The 14,798-nt window shown below is 45.3% G+C and overlaps 1 protein-coding gene across 3 annotated transcripts in view; it reads right to left on the reverse strand.

Moving 5' to 3' along the window:
• Positions 1–14,798, reverse strand: part of ZDHHC14 (zDHHC palmitoyltransferase 14) — a 277,548-nt gene that overhangs the window by 111,671 nt on the left and 151,079 nt on the right. For all 3 annotated transcript variants that reach the window (XM_019644170.1, XM_019644169.1, XM_019644168.1), the window contains exon 2: positions 3,244–3,404. In XM_019644170.1, the coding sequence (XP_019499715.1) occupies positions 3,244–3,404 (161 nt within the window). The remainder of the gene's footprint in view (positions 1–3,243; positions 3,405–14,798) is intronic.

The raw sequence follows: 14,798 nt of genomic DNA on the forward strand, positions 1-14,798 counted from the left end.
GTCGCTTCACTGGCCCATGTTGGTATTATCATTGTGCTCTTCCCGGGTGAGGCAGATCAGTCGCGGCCACTGGACGGTCGCTCATGCCAGTTGCTGGCCACTCATGCTGGCTGCCGGCCACTCACGGTAACTTATGGCAGCCCACTGCAGCAGGGGCTGCAGCCTACACTGTCGCTGGCGACTCATGGCAGCCCAGCTCCAGGTCAAGCTGTTGTTCACCATCTTCGCTGTAGAGGGCGCAGAGTCACTGGCCTTCATGTGGGATATGAACTGGGGCCCTGCTGCTCAGAGCTGGCGTCCTAAGCCAGCTCTTAACCAACGCGCCACTCGGCCGGCCCATTGATTTTCATTTCCTTAACGGTGTGTTTTGAAGGACCAAAGTTTTAAATTAACCATTTTTTTTTCTCATACAGATTATGCTTTATGTGTCATATCTAAGAACGCTTTGCCTAGCTCAAGGTCATAAAAATTTTCTCCTATGTTTTCTTCAGCACTTTGATAATTTTAGCTCTTATATTTAGGTCTCTGATCCATTTTGAATTAACTTTTGAATTCATCTTTTTACATATGGGCAACAAATTACTTGTTACGGGTTTCTTCAGGTTTTCTATTTCTTCTTTTTTTTTTTGTATTTTAGCTTTCTAAGAATTTGTTCATTCATCTTAAGTTATCTAATTTGTGCCATAAAGTTAAATTCCTTTCTAAAATTTCTGTAGGGTCAATGGTGATACCCCTGCTTTCATTCCTGATTTTGGTAATTTGTATATCTCCTCCCTTTTGGTTAAAGGTTTGTTGATTGTGTGTTGATCTTCTCAAAGAATTAACTTTTGGTCTCACTGACTTTCTGTTGTTTTCTGTATTCTATTTCACTGATTTCCACTCTTATCTTTAATACCGCCTTACTACTGCTGGCTTTGTTTAGTTTGTTCTTCTTTCTCTAGTTCCTTGAGATGGCAGTTCCAGTTAATGTTTTTTTCTATACTCCACTCCAAATCAGGTCAGCCCCTCAGACAGGGAGGCTGCTGGTCTTCAGGGCTTTTCCTGTCCAGGTAGAGTTTCCTTCCCTTTAGGATTCAGGGTGGGGGTTGGAACAGCCTCAGGTGAGAGTGCCACAGACACCCATTATTCTTACCTGATGTTCAATAGTTTTTCATCAATTAACTGCTCCCCAATACAGTCAAATTCCATAACCATGAAATAACTGTTTCTGGCTATTTTGTCTAGTTTTGTCATTACCTTTTGGGGAGAGGATGTGTTGAGTGAGTCATTTCTGCCAAACCAAAGTCCTGTCTCTAAAGCTCCTCTTCTCTCCTCCACAGGAAATTTGGTTTCATCCTTTATCCCATCTAGTTCTCTCACAGAAGCTATGTCTCTGGGGGGCACGGGGGCAGAGCTGGTTTTAGAAAAATACTTATGTTGAAAAATACTACTCTGAGGTTATCGACTTTAAGCAAAAAAACAAAAAAATTACACTTTACTGATTTGTTCAACTTCCTCAATATTAATAAGGATGAATGGAAATGGTGCCTCACAGAATCTGCATTTACAGTAGAAACTCCAATGGTACACTTCATCATGCTTGTAAGAAGGGCAGAAAACCGGTTCCTACTCTTGCTGATGTGGCAGATGCTCCTCGCACTAACTGGCAGATGGGGACAGAAAACAGGGTGACAGCAGGAAAACGCCTAAGGACCAGTGTGGGGAGCGGGGCTCCGTGCGTACTCCTCACGCAGAGGGTTTTCAAGCTACGTGCTAATGTGATATGGGCATAGACTACGTGGTTTCTAGAGGCCCAGTTCTGTTCCTTGAAGGAAACTGGACCTGACCTCCCTGTCTCCCCTCTGACATGACAACCTGGAAGGAACAAGGGCTGAAACCCAGGAGACCTGAGTTCGAGGCTCTGGCTCTGCCACTTTCTCTCATTTAACCTTTTTGGGGCTTAGTTTCCTTATTTGTAAAATGCATGAAATAATCAAGTCTTCCTCACAAACTTGTTTGGAAGTGATGGAGTTCAATGATAGCCTTTATAAATTATTAATGTGCTATAAATGTAAGGCTTTACATTATGAACTAATGCCCTGTCTTGAAATCCCAGAATGCAATGACTAAGAAAGAGATTGTCTCCCCACTGCTGATCTCCCTTCTCCTTCTTCCCTACCTCAGGACACAAGAAGGCTGCTGCCCAGCCGACTATCCACCATACATGCCCCGTGTCAATTCCTTTACTGGTCCTTTCCCATGAGCCAGCGACAAAGGATGGAGGCAGATGCTCAGAGGAGAACACAGCTAGCTGTGCTTCAGCATTTGGCGATGGTAGACCAGACGGTCTCTCTAGCAAGACCCACACTTGTTTCCTCGTATACTGTGGAAAGGTGGTTCTTTCAGCTGAGCCAGGCTGGGAAGGGCAGCCCAGAGAGTCGGAGGAACATGGAGAGAACTGTCTCTGTTAAATGACTTCTCATGCCTAAACCTTAAATTCACACAAGTCATCACAGCCCCGCTGCCACTCCTGTGACATTATCAATGCACCACAACACAGCAAAGCTACACATTCACAAATGCAAACTTCTAAGAGCAAGAAAAAGCTCTTGTTTTCATTAGAAAACAGGACTTTAAAAGTTCGTTTTGTGTGGAATCAGGATTTGTTTTAATATCTTAATAAAATAGATTGCGGTAAGCTTTTAATCCTAGGATTTCAATATCTAAGGAAAAATAAAGCTATTCAATTCAATATATATCACAAATATATATCTTCTTTACGCCACGATAAAGGACATTCTGGGTCCTAGGCTGAATAAATAAGACAGCGGTCTAAGATATAACCTTTCCAGGTTTATGTTATGGGACAGAGTGAGGCTACCATGATTATAAACGGGAAGAGAGAGCAGCCCCCGACACCCACAGAGCCTTCATGACGGAGCCTCCTTCTCAGAGTGGACTTGGAACCTTGGGTTTCCTGGAAACATCCGGAAACAGAGCTAGTGGCAGGGCCTTGGTTGATGGCACCACCAGCCCGCCTCTAGTGCACCAGTCCCTCGGCCTTACCTCTGACCACTTTACATCCCACCTCCTACTCAGGTCATCCTGCCGGCCGAGGGAATGAAGACTTCGGGGACTCGGCCCCGGTTCCTCGTCACCGTCCAGCGCCCTGCCCCTCTGCACGGGCACCTCAGCCTGTCCTCCCGCACTGGCTGGGCACAGGTGGGAAGGGACCTGAGGCCAGGGGCAGATCTTTAGCGTTACCTATTTGCCTTTCCAGGTCGGCGGCTTCATCAGGCGTGGCTCGAGGAAGGACTCCAGGGTCACTGAAGCTGGTGCGAAGCAGGGTCCCCATCACAAAGAAGAACAAGATGCCACCAACCACGGGGATGGCAGGGGTGATTTTCACTGCTAGATACGGGCAGCTGCCAGCAGGTGGGGAAGGTAGGAGGGGAGGGGAAAAAGAAAGGAAAGACAATGTCAGTCATCAATAGTCAACGGCCCATGTTTTCTAAGAAGCCAATGGCTTCTTTAGAGAAGCAAAATTGATTTCCATTAAAGATTCATCCATGCTATGATGAATTCATCCATTCATTTACATTTGGGGTGGTCTACAATTCTCTCTTGTGGACAATTTAAGCCTCCCTTCCCAGTCACAACCCAGGCTCTCTGCTCCCACAGTGCTACCTGGGAAAGGCAAAAGAATGAAAACAAGCCTGCTTGTACAATCAATTAAGGTGTACAGAGCTTGTAGTCTTTGCACTGTAGACACAGCTCATGAATCTATGTAATCTTCTTAGCCTTCCTTGGAATTGCATAATATAAAAAGATACCAACTTAGAACTGTCTTCGTCAGAGCCAGCCATTCCTCTCTCGGTCAAACAACTTAGGGCACAAAATGCTGAGAACCACAAATCCACCCTCAAAACCCAAGAAACCATTTGTCAATATTTCAGAGCTAATCTATCCAAAAGAGGTTAATGAGCTATGGAAATGAACTAGCAGTTTCTCAAGAAGATGAAAGAGATTTGTTCAGCTGGAATATAACAGTCTCCTGCTCTTCCAGGAGGCATCTGAGCTACCATTGACGAACATGGCCCAACTCATGCCATGAAACCTCTTCACTGTCCTTATTCCCATGAGCTGACATGCAGATGAGATTGTGAGTCAGGGAGAGGCACCCTTGGGACAGACTAACGTCTATGCCAGCCGGGCTCTGGGGACCCAGGAGCCAGGGCAGCTTGAGGCACCACACACTGACCCACTGGCACTCCCATGACTCCACAGAGGCGGCAACAGGCAGAGTGGAAATTAGTTCAACGCTTGGAGCTAAGTGAAGGATGGATTCTGCAGTGACTGTGGTCAGTTTATTGTTATTACACTCTGTAACATCATGGGCGTCGAGGAACACAACATGGAATCACAGAATTATAACATCTAGAGTGCAAAGTGCCACCTCATCAGGTGATACTTTTCCAGATACTGAAGACAAAACAAAGAGAGAGAGCTGGAGAAGAAACGATTAGACCGGCACCCTGTTCCTGCACAGTGCTTGCATGGGAGGTGATAAGGTCCCTTATGGGCTGCCAAGGGGACATTGGCAACAGTCCAGGCCTAGAGGACCATGGGCCATGACCACCTTTGCTGAGGCCGGAAGCAAGCTAAAGAGCACTGGGTCTTCAAGAGGCATGTGACATGGACTTGTGGTCACTGTGAACTCAAGACCAAGGCCTTTCTGAATTCCCTGCTCTGTGGAAACCCAGAGACTTCCCAACAACTTTAAGAAGGTGGAGAAGTGACCCCAACCATGAGTAGGTGGGATTTCCTGACAGGCAGCTGGTCTCCAAAAGAATCATCTGATTTAAAGAGACAAAAATATATGACATTTCTAACATCTTTTTCATCTTTCTCATCTCTGCAGAAACTGAACAAGACAAACAACAACAAAAAAACAATATCATGTCACACTTCAGCTGAACTACCAGTTGTGACTTCTCTTTGCAGGATTCATGGGAGACCATAAAAAACGGTTGTCATTTCTGCATCAGTGTGACCCCAACCAAACTCCCAGGCACTTAGAACCTTTTTAACATCCTGAGAGATTCTCATAGGAAAGTGAATTTGGCAAAGAGAGCAAGAAGATATAAAGAACTTGTGGAAAAAGGGAACGTAAGAGTGTCTAACCTAAAGAAATGCCCTTTGTGAAAGTATTCATTAAATTATGAAAAGGATGTTTTAAATCCAACTGATTTTGCTCTGTATAAGAAAGCGTCATTGCTTTTCCTCAGGTGTGCTCAGGCAAATTGTAACATAATTTAGTGGGCTTTCAGATTTTCTAAAAAATTTAATTTTATGATTTTAGGTACTGAAAAGCTTCAAGTTAAATAAACAAACGTTTAAGAAACTGGAGACGCCATAATCTGGCAAACAGCACTTAGTGTATACTCCTTGATTTATAAAGGTAATATTTTTCTGCAGTGGAGATCTACTAGTCCTGACAATAAGAAACAAGATCACAGAGACAATACAATGTGGTTTAAGTTATTTGCACTTGAGTGTCTATTATTAATTTTTTCAGACCTGTCCAGGAAAAGAGGAAGAGGAAGCGTCTAGTTCAAAAGTGAACGCCTACTACCTGCCAGGGTTTCTTCTAACTGTGTGACTGGTTATCCAACATGGAAGAATCACGCATGAATCTGAAATATAACTTTTTCGGTCTCCCTTTTTAACCTGCTCCTGCTCCGGCCACTGCGTGAAAACTCAGGCGGGTCCCAGGACTTTCCTGGTCATGCGATGAAGGTAACAGGAAGTCCTTTAGTCACTTTAAGTAGTGAACAGTCTCATTTAGGTAACTAAAAGTGTAACAATCCCAGTTAATAGTGCAAGTTTCTGACTCAATTTGTAACCTGGTCCACTTTCCCAGCTGGCCAAGTACAGTTTCTGGCCTTCCACGGCTGGAAGGTAGGCAGGGGGACTGGAAGGTGCCAGTCTGAATAGCTGTGTCCCAGGTGGCTTTGCGCTCTCTGGGTCTACCAGATGTTTAAATCTGGCCCTCCTGAGTCTGTGAGTTCTTCAGAACCCCCATGGGAACCCAAGTGCACTGCCCCGTGGACACCACTGCCCTTCTCTCTTCTTATATAGAGAGCAGGCAGCCTTCCTCCTGCCCAGGTCCCATCCATCCATCTCACATTGCCCCCCCACCCCCATTCCCGTCCTCTCACGAACCTCACGGAGGACTGCACTGAATTCCTTGGCTCTGGGCTTCTGTCACCTGGGGGACAGCTGGAACAGCCACCTCAGCCCTCTGCCTGCCACAGGCTCCCTTTCAATCTGCCCTAACAATGCTGCCGGCTCTATGACACACGTCTCTGCTCAAGTCTTCCAGGACTCCCCTTTTCCTGCCAAATTAAGTTCAAGCTCCTTGTCTGGCATTCATATGCCATTGCATGTCCTGGTCTCAGGTCTCTCCTTCTCATCCTCCATCACGCTCCTCTTTTCACAAATAAGAAGACCGCTACCTTGACCTCTCAGCCTTCCCAAACAGGCCCCTACTCATCCAGACCTTGCAACTGTAAAGCCCCCATGCCCCATCTCAGCTCGTTAAAGCCTTCCCAGGTTTCAAGTTTCTATCGAGACTGCGTGGAAAGTTATTTTTGGCTCACCCCCAAGCAGAAGTGATGGCTTCTTTCTCTGAACCTCCGTAACATTTTTGTTTGCTCCTCCCTGTGGTACTTACGGCTGTTTGTGGACATGCCTCAGGAACCCACTGGATTGGAGTCCTGCAGGGTGAGACTGGGCACTGTCTATCTTTGTGCCCTTCACAGCACCTAGCACGATGCGTCATACATGGGAGGTCTGCGAGGAATACTTGTTGAGTAACTGCATGAATGGGACCCATTTTACTCTGAATTTTACTCTAACACAGAAAAGAGCAGGAAAGTAAAATCAGCCACACCCTCAATAATGGACCTTGTGTCTAAAACTTGCTTCTCTGTCTTCTAAGCTTGCTAGTTCCTGTGACTTCCTCTCCACAGGTGCTAAGGACGTGCCCTAAGGAGGCTTCCCCAGCTCCGAGGAGTGGGTTCTCCTTAGTTCACGGAGTTGCCTGTACAATGCAAACACGTTCCATAAGCATTGACTAGAATCTGGAGCCCCTCCATGCTCTAAAGTTCTAGCAGATGAAACGCCTTATGTTGGTACCACTTTGTACAATACGAGGTGCTTTGTGATGGTCCCGTGTCCTACCAGCCTGTGTGTGACAAAGAACCACATTAGTATCTCTTTGAAATTTTAAACAACACTCTTTATAAAAGCAGCAGAATTTGCGCCCCCTAAGCACACTATGAGATCAGTGCTTCACAGGGCTGTTGCTCAGAAAAAGCAGAGCATCCACAGTCCTTCTGGTAAAGACAAGGCAGTAAGCAGACCCTGCCCGCGACAGATCACGAGACCCCTGGAAGGAGGCCAGACTAGGGTCAAATCTCAGCCAAGGCACAGCAACCGGCAGGGCTTCATAGCTCTCCTCGAGAAGCAAAAAAAGAAAAAATTCTTAGCCCGAGTTCAGACAACTTGAAAATGGCTCCTTCACATTTCTGAGCAACTGCGGCTGGGATCTCCAATTCCGAGTGCCATCTGTGATGAGGAAGACTCCTTCCCCGGAGGGTCTGGATTTGATACAAGATGATGATGCAGCTGCCAAAGCTGTAAACACCAAATGGAGTCCTCTTTCTGTCTGAAGCATCGTGACCTAAATACAGCCCAGGGCCATGTGGAAAACAGGCTTGGCGGGTCTGAGTCTTCATGAAGCTCGATGGGAAAGTGACAGGAGGAAAGAAATAAGAATCTGAAAGCATGCATTTTTGTAACAGAAAAGAAATGAACTATTTCAGCACCAGACAAAACAAATGCTAACTTGATGAAGACTTTACAACGTTTCACACACATCGGCGTGAGCTGTTGGACTTTCGATATGATGACTGATTGCCTATCGCAAACTGTTAACTCACTGTACATTAGTGGTCAAGAAAGGTTCTTCCAGGTAATAGGTAGAAAATGTAGCACTTCCAAAGAGGAGAAGGAGAATTTTCAGTTCTAATAGCAATCTTCTCAAACCTTTAGTAAAAGTAATTATTTGTGTTTTGATTTTTACACATGAAGGGTAGAACTGTTTTCTGGGTGCTATATTATCTGAGACCATGCAATTAGTGTGTTTTGCCATTAATTATGACAAAATTAGTTTACCATCAAACAGATACTGACGCCCCAGAACCAAGACTGTCATGAATTGTGCATTCATTTTTAGACACTGACTGGCTCACATGTTGTAATTTGACATAAAACCGATTCCTTTGACAAAAATTCCTGGGACTAAATTAATTTCTTAAACATTTCAGATAGGAAACCTGGATTTCATTATTGGGTAGCTAGGTCTCTGTTTTTCCACAGGACATTCTTTGGGGGGAAGATTAGCTTTATTTTTAAAAACAAAAACAAAACAATATTAACAAGATGTAGCAGAGACATTAAAACCAAGTGGCCTTTGGAACAAAAAGTGAAGAACCCTTCCTTTTCCATATCAAAACAATTTGAGTCATCTGTTAATACTTTGCCTGCAAATGGATGCACACAGGAAAAAAATCCAGTTAATTCTAGCTCATGACCCATAACTACAACATGGCCTATGTTTGATATTTTTGTTCCATCCCGTACATTCTGTTCTGTCCTGAAACATAAGCACGAGAATACTATTCTTTATACATCAAAATGAGGCACGCAATTCAAGTTTATATAGGAAGGGTAAGAGGCCTTGCTTCATTGATGCTGCAGTCTAAGAGGAGTTCTATGTTTCAGGAATCACCGAGTTAACTTATTATTTCAAATTTCAGAGTTTTGGTTGCAGTGCATGTCCATAATAAATAGTTAAGGCAAATGACCATAAAATGAAATAATCGGAGCCAATGACTCACATGTCTGAAATAATAACAGGGTAGCTTTGTGAAGAATGGAGGTTGTAAGAGTTGCCACAAGAATGATCTTTGTCATTTTCATATGAGTCACTATAAAATAAATGTATTTTTCATTTATAGGCAGGGACGTAAACACCATTAGTTTTATGATTTGTTCCTTAATCACATACTTTGAAATGTACCATCACAGGGGAAAGATAAGCACATTACTCGGAGACAAACAACCACTCACAACTCTAGAACGGGGGAAAAAAACAAATAGATAATTTCATAAAACTCTCAAGAGGGCCATTCCCCCAGCATTTGCAAAGTCCCTTCTTACTAATTGCATGTAATGATGAATCTATCAATATTATATGGAAAGAGGGAATTGAAATAAATAGACCTAGGGACCCAAGAGGAAAAATATAACAAGAGGAAAGTGGGAGAAAAAACTCAAGCCCAGAGAGAACGGATGGGTGAGTAGAACCCCAGTATAAATCTGTAGACTAGAAGGATAACTCACCATGTCATCAAAAGCTGCCCAGGCTCATTTTTATACCTGTCTCTGTCTCCTTTCTCATCTGAGGCTCACTAAGAGAAGGCAGAAGCCCACCCTACCGAGGCGGGGACAGTCCTAAGAGTCTGGCTTCTCCCTGCAGGGACCCAGCTAGGTGCCTGCAACAGGGATGTCTCCAAACACAGCACAGTCTCGCCTGCAGCCTGTAGAGCTCCTTTCATGTGACAAAGTCGGTGTCTTATTGTTAACTTGCAGGCCCCAGACCACCGGGTAGGTCCAGTGATAGACACATACTTATAGACACCTGGGAATCTGTCGTTTAAAAATACAGCCTTCAAATCTCAGCGCGTAAACAGCTCAATAAACCCATCCACTATTGAGAATGTGCAAGGGCTTGTTAGGGGAAATTGTGACGTTTCAAAGGTTTTTCTAAGTGATTCTGAGTTTGATTTAAAATTCCAGGGAGCCAAAGGCTTCTGGCTCGTGTGTGAACCACCTGAGGAAAACCAGCATTTCTCTGCACTAAAACTGGCTTTTTAATGACCTGACGTGATTACTTAGACATGACAACCATACAGCGCAGATTTTCCATTCATGTCTTGACCAAATGATTGTGTAATTTTCAGATGGTGTATGACCACTGAACTATCTGGCCACAGTTACCATCATCTTGCTTTTGTGGCTGAACCCATAAGAAACGCAGAACAAGAGAGGTCCCTGTGGAAAGTTCCCCGCCTCAGGGCATGCTGGGAGTGTGTGCTGGGGGAGGCCTTCGTCCAGACAAGAGACTCTGGCCCTAACCCTTAGAATTCCGGGGGTGGTTGCCTCCGACCCTGTCTTGCATTAGAATGGGTGTCTACTCACATTTGGGCAACTCCGTACAGGAAAGTCTTAGCAGGCCTTTAGTTATATTCATAATTCTGTATTTCATCAAATCCAAGGTACCAAAATTTTAAGATGTACCATTAAGGAAAAATATGCCAAATAAGACAATATTCTCTAATCACTTGGACTCTTTTTTTATACTTATTAAAAGAGCTATTTTTAGACTTACTTAGAAACCAATTTTAAAATCATCTATCACTGTCATGCAGATATTTGAAAAATGTGAGTGAAATAAACTGGCCAAAGGATTCCTAAAGCATCTTCACACTTAAGAGTCTGACTCTTCTGAACCGCTTTTGGACTCAGGTGTCCAGGTCTGAGGACTTTCCACACAGTGTCGACCTAGTGCCATCCAAAGCTGGGGCATCTGACCCCTCTCCTACTTCTGGCTCCTGTCCCCAGTCTATCCCAACACACGCTGTGAAAGTTTGTCCCATCACGTCACTCCTCTGCTCAAAGCTGAAGCCCACATCCTCGTGGAGGCCACCACGTGACGTGTCCCGTTTCCTTCTGACCTCATCGTCTGCTCCACCGTCTTGCCCACTCTGCGGTTCTTGGAACATGCCAGTCATGCCTCTCTCCTCGGGGCTTTCGCGTGTGCCATGCCTTCTGCCCGGATCGTCTGTCGTGCAGAGAGCCACAAAGCTCCTCCACCTCCACCAAGTCTTTCCTCAAATGCCACTTTCCCAGGACAGCCTTCTCTGACCACACTAGTAACTGCAGCCCTCCTGCCACCAGCACCCCTGCACTCCAGGTCCCCTCACGGGCTTTCTTTTCCCTCCTATCACTCACCCCTGCTTGGCATAGTGGACATGCTCGCTTCTTCACTGTTTGACTCTCCCGCTAGGAAAAAAAGTTCAAAGCAATGAGGAATTTTGTCTACTGTTCACAGATGTAACCCCAGTGCCCAGAGTTGGGTCCAACACATAGTCAGCCTCCCACAAATATTTGTTGAATGAACTAAAAAGCACAGAATACAAAGGAGAATCGAGATAATCCCACGTTTGTTTCAAAAGCACATATATACTCAGAACTAGAAGGGTATGCCCTAAAATGCTACCTCATTATGATGGTGATTTGTGTGCTTTTTGGTGGTTTCCAAGTTTCCTTAGCTAAATATGATGAATTTTTGCAGTGGAAAAACATGCGATTAAAAATAAATGCATACGGCCGTCCAGAAGCCGGCAACTGATGTGCCTCGCCCGGAAAGAGCACAATGATGGTGCCAACTTGGGCCAGTGAAGCAACGTCCTCCACAACTAGACTGAAGAACAAACAACGACAGCAACTTGTCTGTTCCGCTTCCCCCAATTCCCCAGCACTGTTCCCATCCCCCCAATTCCCCAATAAAAAATCTTAAAAAAAAAAAATTTAAATGCATAAAAATTTTAAACTGAAAAAGGGGGGATTGCCAAAATATTAACACCTGCCTGTACTTTTTCAAAATCAACATCAGTAGAGAAGAGGCTTGATAATAACACATATTCCACATTAGATCAAAACCTCAGGGCTAAGCCCCTGATTTCTGTGGGTTGCCTCATATGCTCTAATTAGACCAGCATGCATCAGGGTACGGAGTTTCATATATTTAAGAATGAAAAACCCAAGTTATCTCCCATCTCAACTCTCGTCTGTACAGTTTCTTACAGGAATTCGACTGGAGGATGTTCTTCTTCTGCCGCTCTTGTGGGTTCCCATCTGAAGCTGGACATTTATACATTAAAGGCAGAGACAACTATACTCTGGCAGTCCTATGCCACGGTGAAAAAAGCAGAACACGACCTAAGGAGACAGCTGAGGAAGCGGCCTGCAGTGCAGGGAGGGCCATGCGCCGCCTCCCTGGCACAGCCCTCCACTTCCCGGTAAACCCTCTGGCTATCCGGAGTCTCAGACTCCTGGCAGCTTCCCTTTTTCTTTCCTTGGGTTGGGGTTGGGTCCAAGGATGGCAGGATGGGAAAGGAGGCCTCCGGGAACGAGGCATGAAAAGCCACACGAATGCAACCTGCCGAACCCTGGCGATGCTCATGGAGCTGAGCCCAGATGTTCAACGTCAGCTATGAGCATCCTGGGGAACGGATTATTTAACACAGAGACATTTTCAACCAATACGAATTAGTTTAATCATTAGATCGTCAAGAAAACGCTTTTGGGGTGGAAATGCCCTCCCTGCCTTGTGTTAGACCGCACAGTGGATGTCAGTGAGCTGTCTCGTCCTGCCCCAGGTACCAGGGACCTCAGGCTCTGCTCGGACATGGCCCAGGGACACCCTCGGGTGCGGTGCTGCTGGTCTTGCTCAGCATGGAATTAGTGCCATTATTGCCTGTTTTCTCCACCCAGCAGCTAGCTGTCATTCCCAAGACCTCAGTGGGCTCTCCCGTGTTTGTTCAAGCCGCGAACCTAGCTTCACCCATTACTGAGGCCTCCCCTGGAGTGGGCCTCCTGCCTCCCGATGGTCACACTGGGCACAGTCCTTTCCTACCAGCGTCCAGAAGTTACTGCTATGGAAAAGTGGTCTTGGGTGTTCTGAAGAAGCACTAATTCAAAAACTTTCGGCCTCTGTGTGAGTTTTGGGAGGTTTCTACCGAGAGAGAGAGCAAGTACTGTGGATGCTGTGGATATCCAATATCACTGAGCATCACTCATTCCTCGCTCCGTCACTGTACACACTTCTTTGGAGCACACACTACCTGCCAACACACTAGGCCCAATGCCGGGGAATACAAGATCAAGACAAGATCCTTGTTCTCAGCAGCACACATTCCAGTAGCAGAGACAGGCCCCAATCAGTTATCTACAAACAAAACAGCAAGCTTGGTGACAGAGATGCAGAAAGTGCACTAAGGGAACACGAAGGGGACCAGCTCAGTGGGTCTGGCTGGGGTCCAAGAAGGCTCCCTGGATGGGCTCTTAACGGCTAAGCAGTAGTTACACAAGCTAAGAGGAAACGCGTCACCAGGACACAGAGCCACAAAACCCCTCACTGTAGTGTCTCTGGGCCTTCCATGGTTGACTGACAAGCGACAACGTGCATCCTCATCGGACCTACCTGGACAGCACTCCACTGTCCAGGAGGGGTCTTTGCAGGTTGGTTAATGACTGCTGTATCTCCAGTGCCCCCGACACTTCCTGCTGCAGAGTTGGCGCTTAACAGATTCTTGCTGAATTGAATCTAACAGGATTGTCAGAGCACACCTGAGACCTCTGGGTCCACGCCGTGGACCGCAGTGACTGCAAGATGATTTATAGCAAAAATCGTCCCACAGTGGAAAGAATGAAAGAAGCCGTGTAGGGAGATGAGCAGACACCCATTTCAGCGTGCTCCCTCCTTGTGCTGACCGCTCTCTCCTATTCCACGACAGCGCTCCTCACCCGAGCGCCGTGGTTAATTTCCTCCTATTCCTGGGGGAGAAAGAGAGCCACCTTCTTCCTTTTGCAAAGGAAGAAAAATGACTGAGTACATTTTCCTTTATGTTATTTCCCTAAGATTGAAGAAGAATTGAAGATTTGGTTTTCAACACACCCATCATCATAAACTTCTTAGAGTTGACAACAGAGGATAAATACAGGTTAAAAAGGCCAACTGTTTAGACAGAGACGCATGTGAGTTCAGACAGCAAGGCTATTTCAGGCATAAACTCATAAAACAATGCAGTGTTCAATAGTAGAGGCGCCATAATTTGAAAAATAGTACATGATACTTATGCAAAATGGAAATATGATGCTTTTGACTAGAGAAGAAAAAGGCTACACATGTATTTAAGAAAAAAAAGTTCTATTTCCCAAAAGGAGAGAAATTAAAATAAAACAAGGTAGGCCGATAAACAAGCCCAGGAACACTCTGACACCAAGCTGGGGGCCACTGGGGGAAAACGGCTTCAGGAGCACATATTTGGTAGAAAAGTGAACAAAATTAACTTCACCAAGAGTCTCTGGATACTGGGTTGCTGATGGCGGCCGCTGATTTATTTTTCCCTTCTCTAAAGGGACAGCGCTCAGTGCTGATGAACAGATGATTCATTTTTCTCCACCAAAAACACTGCTCATGGTATTGGCTATTCTGCTTTGTAACGTGCCCTTGAGCTAAAAAATGCTTGAAGGTGTTCCTCTTTCCCGATGGTGGGGAGGGCTCCTACCATGTAATTATCCAGCCCATTAGAAGGCCAGGTCAAAGGGACAGACACAGAGGGGAGGTCCACCCTTGCCAGACACATAGATGTGGTCACACAGTTTTTAAAGTAACAGGCAGCTAGACAGGGAGATGGCAGGGAGAAGATGACACTTTACATTTTTTATTAAGTACCTTCATCTCACGCAGTTTCACATATAATATCTCATGTATTCTCTACAAAAAAGTCTATGACCCTGGTATTATTGAGTCTATTTACAGATGCAGAAACTAAGCCCTAAGAGGCTCACTCATCTGACTGAGGCCACCCAGGTAGTAAATTTCAGAACCATAATTCTAATCA

Source organism: Hipposideros armiger, unplaced genomic scaffold (genome assembly GCF_001890085.2).
Source record: "Hipposideros armiger isolate ML-2016 unplaced genomic scaffold, ASM189008v1 scaffold_86, whole genome shotgun sequence".
Taxonomy (NCBI): Eukaryota; Metazoa; Chordata; class Mammalia; order Chiroptera; family Hipposideridae; genus Hipposideros; species Hipposideros armiger.